The sequence below is a fragment of the Etheostoma cragini genome, chromosome 2, assembly GCF_013103735.1.
Source record: "Etheostoma cragini isolate CJK2018 chromosome 2, CSU_Ecrag_1.0, whole genome shotgun sequence".
Taxonomy (NCBI): Eukaryota; Metazoa; Chordata; class Actinopteri; order Perciformes; family Percidae; genus Etheostoma; species Etheostoma cragini.
Genome location: NC_048408.1, coordinates 7,994,520 through 8,002,706, shown reverse-complemented (window position 1 = coordinate 8,002,706; position 8,187 = coordinate 7,994,520). Strand labels below are relative to the sequence as shown.

General features: G+C 41.3%; 1 protein-coding gene across 4 annotated transcripts in view; it reads right to left on the bottom strand.

The window, feature by feature from the left end:
* Positions 1 to 8,187, bottom strand: part of sh3pxd2aa (SH3 and PX domains 2Aa) — a 118,098-nt gene that overhangs the window by 52,857 nt on the left and 57,054 nt on the right. For all 4 annotated transcript variants that reach the window (XM_034886235.1, XM_034886240.1, XM_034886247.1 and 1 more), the window contains exon 6: positions 1,371 to 1,396. In XM_034886235.1, coding sequence (XP_034742126.1) covers positions 1,371 to 1,396 — 26 coding nt within the window. The remainder of the gene's footprint in view (positions 1 to 1,370; positions 1,397 to 8,187) is intronic.

The window sequence follows — 8,187 nt, the reverse complement described above, 5'->3', positions numbered from 1 at the left end:
GGGGGGGGGGGGGAAGCTGGTTTATTTGCAGAAGCAATCAGCTTCCAAGGAATCAAATCACTTTGAGGAATGTGTATGTAATTGAAATTGGTAGCGAGCTCCCTCTGGGGTTACAGCAAACCCATTCCTTGATTGAGGGTCCTCTGCTATTAGTCCAAAAATAACCTCACAATCAATTTCAAGACTTGTTTACTGGAAGAAAGTCAAAAATTACTTTATTTTCATTACTCAAAAAGTCTTATTCAATGAGGTAAAAAACCAAGGGGACACAAAATATGAACTACTTTTTAGAATGCTTGCCCTACTCAATACCAACAGCTATACTCAAGATATTTCCATTCCTAAAAACAGCCTTTAAGCTTCATGAATATCAAGGCATGGTAATCCTTTAGGGCATCTAGCATGATAATCATATTTCCATCAACCCCAAGCTATTTCCTGCATTTTCTTTTCAATAATTCATAAGAGGTATGACTGATTTCCTCGGTCTACCTAGCCACAGGGTTCCATAATGCATACATTAGTGACTCACATGTACCAATACTTCTGTTAAGCAGCTACACTGTAGCTAATACCCTCAAAGAGCCATATGTTTGCTAAAATGGCTAATGAATGGATGAATAGCCTTATAGTTTAGTTATAAACTGCATGTATATACTGTATACATAGTTAGAGTGTGTTCCCCTCTTCCACTGAATTCACACGCTGGATACAGTTGAACAAGAATAGGAAAATGTTCATAGTTGGATGTCTTTACTCTATATTCAACTAACTTGCATGCATGTCATCCAATGGAAGTTTAAGCACTTTTGTTTACCTCGTTAGTCCCAGGAGATTAGACCACACAGATCAGGGTAAAACCAAAGCCCCTTACACATAAGCACATACATTCAAAGGTGTTCCTGTTAAAGCATTCTCTCTTACTGAATTATTAGGAATACTCAACTTTTGTCACACAAAAAGCTTCACCAAGAACATAAGCTAAAGACTCAGAGGCAAAATATCTTTTGAACTGCCAAATCAGAGAATAATGTTTTCTCTTACGGTAACAAAACACATGTTAATGACTCAATTCAGGCAATCTTGAAACCCCACCCTGGACTGCGAGGAAAATCTACAACCAGAAGGAGAGGGCTTGACAGCTTTTTGAACCCACCCCAAAATACAGTCGACAGCAAGTCAGCGTCCTGCATCCGGACAAGTAAACAAACCACACACTGACATCACATGGATAACAGACAAGACGCAGAGAGAGTTTAAGAGTCATACGCCATGCAGCGTAACATCCTCCCTTGGATTCTTTTCAGAGCAACAAGTTGAAAGAGAAATAAGCTTTTGGGAAGGATTGTAAAGGAAAACAGGTGACTTACCCGACTTGCGCTTGGAGCCATAGTCCCTGAGGGAGAAACAACACAAGAGGGACATAGTTAGTGACAGTAGACGCCGCTCGGTCAACAAAAAAGCATGTGGTCAGCGCATATGGATTGTGACACTCCTTAACGGCAAAAACTGGCAAAAACACATGCATGCAATCGGCTTTAGCACACTAACAAATCCATGTGCTTGAGGGAGAGAGAGGTGGAGAGTGAAGGATGGAGAGAGAGGGAGGAATGACTTTGGCCAGCTGCCCGTACTCCCCGCAACAGACACAAATTAGTCATGTGACTCCAAAGCAGCACCACCATCCTCTTCCTATACTCCTTCAATTCCTCCCTCCCTCCCCTCCTCGGCCTGTCAGAGAAGAAGACAACGACCTCTCCCCGCATTTGGAAGGAGGATCAGTTTAAGATGCCTTGCTTAATGGATTCTTATGGGATTATGCCACAAGGCTAAGCTATAGATGGGTGGGCGGGGGTGACACAGAGCTGTGTGGGAGGTTTGCTGTGTTGAGCCTGTCTGCATTTGACAATGGTGACTTTCGGACTCTGTCAGCGTCGCAATTAAGTTAAAAAAGATAGTGAAGGAGAGATCCGGTGAAGACAGACTGTGCTTTTTTTAGCAACGCAGACCTGATGATCTGATATCGTCACTCCCCATTCTCCCTCTGTCCTCTTTCTCTCGCACCGCTCAGAAGCATTGTCCCAAGACCAAATCACAACCATAATCTAGCCTCAAATGTCGCCACGTCATCTTGCTGCAGTACAGTTGGAAACCAGACACAGGCAGAACAATAAAGCATGAGCACGGTGTTAAAGTGTAGAGTTAAATCCCACTAGAACATCCTCTCCCCTACCCTTTGTCATTTAAAAATAACCACCATATAGGCAGTAATATCAACCCCCAGACAGCAACTGAGAATATGTAGACCAGAAGGCGAAGTGGTTTGTGGATGACTAATAGCAACATGACTCTCATTTCAAGAGGAGTACCTGATTGCAGCTGTTGGCTGTCGGTAAATCTCAGGATAACAGAGGGATGTGTGTGTGAGGTAAGTCGGTGTATAGGATAGAGCAAGTGTTCTCAATGTTGGGTTTGGGGACCCCCAGGGTTTTTTAAAGGGGCTCCAGGGGGTCCTCAACAAAAAAAGGGGAATCACTTATTTTGACAATAATTTCATTCATAAGTAACACAATGACAGATTGTGTGACTATTTTGCTCATGGGTTTCATTCACTTTCTGTAATAAAACATCTAAAAGCAAAATTTCTATCAAGTAGGGGACCCTGGGATGAAGTCTTCCCAGATGGGGGTTTGGGGTCTAATTTGCTTCAGTTTAGGGGTCCTGGATGTGAAAAAGTTATGGAACCACAGGGATAGGGTATTTGTGTGGATATAATGTAAAACTAATGGACAAAGCTTTTTTTTCTGAAAAGTGAAGCCAATGCGCGAGTGCCTTTTAATCTGCATTCAATTTCCTTTCCACCAGGGGGCGGCTCCTTTGATTGCTAAAAGAAGTTTGTTTCTATAGAAGTCTGTGAGAAAATGACCCTGCTTCCTCTCTTTAGCCTCTAGGTTAGCGTAATACAAACAGCACAACAACAAGATGGTGACAACTATATTGTCAAACGCAAGGCTTCAAAAGGCCGTACACAAACCAATGGGTGACATCACTGATGTTACACCCACTAAGTTTACAGTCTGTGGTGTGGATGTAAAGTCAGTGATTGTGTAATCAATCACGGATGTTCCCCTGAGATTCAGGATCAACTACCCAGCTGCAAGAGCAACGTTGACTTGGGCAGTTGACCTCTCTGGCCCTTGTGAAACAGGCCATTTCATTAATGAGGGAGCTTTCATCTCATCCTGTCAGCTATGATGCAGAGCTAATAGCCCAGAAGGTTATAATGCAGTGCCAGGAGAGCAGACACTGCTCAGGGCAGTGTAGCCAGCAGTCAAGGTAATGCCCTCTCACTGCATGAGGTTAATGAAAACCTCCTCTTGGCTCTCGCTGCAACCGCATTCAAGCTAATAGAGACACAGGAAGTACTCTATCTGTGCACATGAGTACACAAGTGCCCTACAAGAAGAGAGTGTGAGGGCAGATAGACAAGACAGCACACATGCATGAGCAAAAGCCATGTCCCATTCCAGAGACAGCTTGGGATTCTTGAGTGTCACTATATTGCTGGTCTTAGCTCGCTTTTTCCTCTATCCCTTCATCCTTTCCCCTGTGATTTGATGTATCTGTCTCTTTGTGATTGTCCACAGCCGATGAATAAAGCCTTTATACCGACATCTCCACTGATCACTGTGTGCTAGCAACCAGAATACACTTCATTGTGACCAAAGTGGGACAGAGAGAGAGCGGGACTTAACCCTTCGCCTCATCCCATGCATCTCAAGCCATGTTAAAAACATGTCCTCTAATACATGGGGAATGGATAATGTTCAAGTCAATGGCCAATGACTTTCAATGAGTGTAACTGCGATATGTCTGGATGTGTGTCAGTGGAAAATATGCTGTGTGGACAGACTGAGCCTCAGATGCCAGGATGTTTGGCCCTTTTTCCTCGAGGCTTGCCGCAGTGGCATTTAAGATGTTGATATCTTCTGTTCGGGCGCAAGGGAATGTTTTACATTTGAATGAATCCTAACGGTTTTCACATTTCCATTTCCACAGTGCTCTTACCCACTCTCAATATTTTTCAGGCTTAATTAAACGCATGGTCAAGAAACTGGCACGCTAAGGTCTAAAATTAGCTTCTACTTTCAATTTCATTCCAAAGTAAGTGTTACTTTCATGTCAAAAAACAAATGCTTATTTTAGAAATTGGAGGTCTAATTTTGGAACATTCCTCAGCCATAGAAACTTGCCTTAACAGGGAAACTCCTATTTATGTCTTCTAGGTCATTCATTTTCACTTTCCATCCTTAAAGGACTCAACATGGAAGCAGGGATTCAGGTCAACGGCAACAGGCTTTACAGCAACTTGCACATTTAGCAGCTAGTCCAACGTGCGTTTGGATCGTGCAACAAGGCAGGCCTTCTTGGTTCTTTTGGGGAATAGTTGTAAAGATTTACAAAGAATATGTTTATGGCATTTCCTCCCTAACTGGGACGTTTTGGTAGCGGTTAGCAGGATTGCTGTAGACGAAGTACACAAGGTGTACTTGTATGAGCAAATAATGTTTAATCATGTATCCAGCTAATTTACATAGCTTATATTACTATATTGTGTGAACAGTTAACTTCATTTATCATTGAATGTGTTGGTTATTTTCGCGGCATGCAAATGTTCCACCAAAACAAGTTTCTTCCTGAGACTACTTTGCAGAATCACCATCTCTGCCTCCGGAGCTTAGCGCCACCCAAGAGGATTGTGACTGGTTTAAAGAAAGTCATGACAACCCAAAGCGTTTTTTCCTCCTACCCTTAAATGTTTCTGTGGTGTTGCCAGATCTGACTTTACAGCGCTGTGGAGATACAGTAGGTCTGGCAATGCAACACTTTTATGGACTGGACAAACAGTGAGGAAATAGTTTGACATTTTATTAATTTGTCACTCTATTTTATATTTATTTTAGCAGTACAGAAATGGTACACATCTGGTAAGACTAAAGAAAAAAGCCGTACAAGTGACCCACTGTGAAAGAATTGGCCCCTCCATCAGCCAAACTGCAAAGGTAGTGTTTATTTGCATGCTGGATGCCTGCTGGAACTAAAAAACAACAACTAGTGGGAAAAAACATTATCGCTAACGGAAATAAAAATAAAAACAGGGCATAACAAAATAAATAACTGAACTAAAACTGTAATGTCTGTTTGCAAACTAACTAAAATAAAATAATCAAATTAATTAATTTTTGTCTTTGTCCCTGCTTTCATTGAGCAAATAACGTTACAATTATCCGACCGTGACATTTATCGTAGACGGGTATAGTTTCCAACTGAGAACCCAGAAATTCCGACATTCCATGTTAAATTGAACACAACAAACAACATAGTCCGTGCATTGCATGTACTGGTGTTATTGTTGAATACCTATTTCTAAAATTCTATGTTGTTTTTGTTGAGTTATTATTACACAATACTTTTTCTGACCTTTTTCGAATCCCCCAACAAATAACCCATATTACAAAAACGACTAAAACCAAAACAACTAAACTAAAACTAAGCCTTTAAAAAAAAAAAACTAAATCCGAAACCATAGCAAACCCGCTTTGAAATAAAAAAAAAAACTAATGAAAAATGCAAAACTACAATATCAAGGTGCATGAAATGTACTTTGCTATAGCAAACTCTCAGGGAGCCTGTTAAGCTATTCACGCTCTACATGGTTTGAAAAATGTATTCAAAAGTAAAACCACATCAAGCTTTATAAACGAATCCCAGTCAAAAGAAAGGCAGGGGCGTAAGCAGTCTCTGGTCTAACTGCTGATGTCTACACAAGTCCCTCAGCCGTCGACTGAACGTCTAAACGGAAGCTGTGCTGTATTTGAAGATCTGGGGTTAATTGTTCTTGATACATGATCAGATGCAGTCGCAGAAGACACAGCTGTTGAAGCCCTTTGCTAATCCTGACACAAAGTAGCTGCTGATTGGATCAATAGCATGTGATTTAACTGTTGTCATGGAAAGCAGGTCAAAGTAAGAGGTTCGCTCGCATCACGTGTGGGTGATTGTTAGCATTAAGCATTCACAAAGGGCTTTAGAACTACATGCCTGCATGGCACCCAAGCATTAGCCCAGTAGAACAGCTCGGGAGTCAAATACCAGTCAAGCCACATGAGCAATGCTAGCAACTAGCAGAGAATTGCAGTGTCAGTTAAGACAGGTTTATTTCTGTGAAAAAATAAAAGTCAAAACAAAGATGTTTAGCTTGTTAGCTAAGCAACACACATTTGACACTACATCAGGACATGCCAGGGGGAGAGCAGCTGGCTATTTTGGGCCTTATTTTTTAGAGGTATGGTTTTGCAGGCATCTGCAAAGCATTAGGGCACAAAGGAGGGGCAGGGGTAGGCAAAACGTAGAGAGAGGGTGGGCGGATGAGGAGGGAAAGCAGAAACACAGGGTCCAGACTCTATCCAGTGACCCGAGTCCCGGAGGCTGAAATCAAACTCTTCCCTCGAGGGCTGAGCAACCAGCTCCGGCTGCAAGCTCTTTTCCTACGTCTCCTCAAGGTATCGACAGGAGGATACGAGGGGTGAAAGGCGACGGGAAGAATACATACTGCAGTGGTGGAGAAAAGGGGGTTTTATGTGGTTTGGTGGAATCTCAAGGCAGGCGGTAGAGAAGTAGAAGAGGCGTTCCCTTGATTTTTTTTCAGTTTTTAAGCATGAAGAACTTTCAGAATTTTACTAGGGCTGCACGATATGACAAAAATATGCAATAATATTGTTGAATATCACGATAGGGATATTACTTGCAATAAAAAACAAAATTGATGTGTACTCAGTTCTGCCTTTCTGTTGCTTTCAGTATTGTGCTGAAATACAATACATTGCTTGTTAATAATAACAATAAAAAAGAAAGAAAAAAATCTTTTCCAACATTATTTTATTGAACATTGAATGGAACACAAAAGGCCCCAATGAAAAAGAATGACAGCTACATTTCAAAGTGCAGTTTTCTAGTATTTTCTTCCGCGATGTGTACATTGTGCAAGTTCATATAGCGAAGACGATAAAAAACGATATCTTGTGCAGCTACATTTTACAGTCTCAATGCTAAAGAAATGCTCACATCAATACAATCCAAATCAATACCAGTTTAACTACAATGTCGCACAGAATCCGAAGTGATGCGACACACATTCATACACCTGTTTTCCTGTGTATTTGTAGCGACAGATTATAACATGCACAGACGTAGATGTTGACTATGCACAACCATCTGCAACTAAAATGGCATCTACAGTATGTTAGTGTGTGTGTGTATAAATCTTCAGTAAATGAAGGAATGTACAGTATTTTGATAACCAAACATCAACAGATGGGCCAGTTGCAAACATTCAAACACGCACATTAGCCACACCTTTCATCACGTACTGACATTTGGTCACAGAATATTCCCTGGCCACGGCTTCATGGAGAAGGAGCTACCCATGCACGTCTCATCAGTTCCACAGCTTGGCGCTCTTGACATTGATGGTCAAGCCAAAGCAGATGTGAGTGAGTACGGTGAGGCAGGGCACGTGGTGGAAGGGTCAGGCAGGACTACAGACGTGTTAGTCACGGTATTTTCAACTGTTTATTCAGGAATGAGCATTTACTGTTTACAGCAATCTGCGATTTTCAGGCGGTTCTTCTGTCATAAGAAAGCCCTTTGTGCTTAATGCTTGAAAAGTGCTATATATAAAATTGTTATAGATACAATTATTATTATTTGTTTTTATACCGTCCAACTTCCTTGACTGGTATCTACAGCAGCACATTGAAGTGGCGCTGAACTAGTTTTGTGTTATTGAAATCACTCGGGAAATTTGGTTTTGAATCCGATCATCAGTTCCAAATAGAGATGGTCCGATACAATTTTTTGCTTCCCAATACCGATTCTGATACCTGAACTTGCGTATCGGCTGATACCGAGTACTGATCCGATACCAGTGGGCCATGTATTTTATTATTATTTAATAGCTGTATACTACTGTCTCTGTGTGGATGTGGTGTGATTTCTATCTTTGTTGTCGGTCTGGCTCAGGTAAAACTCTGAGTGAAACATAAACAAACACAAACAATGAATACCACAGAACTGTTCATTATGCAGTTTGACAGTCAGTTATAATGGGATAAGAACGTAAATAAA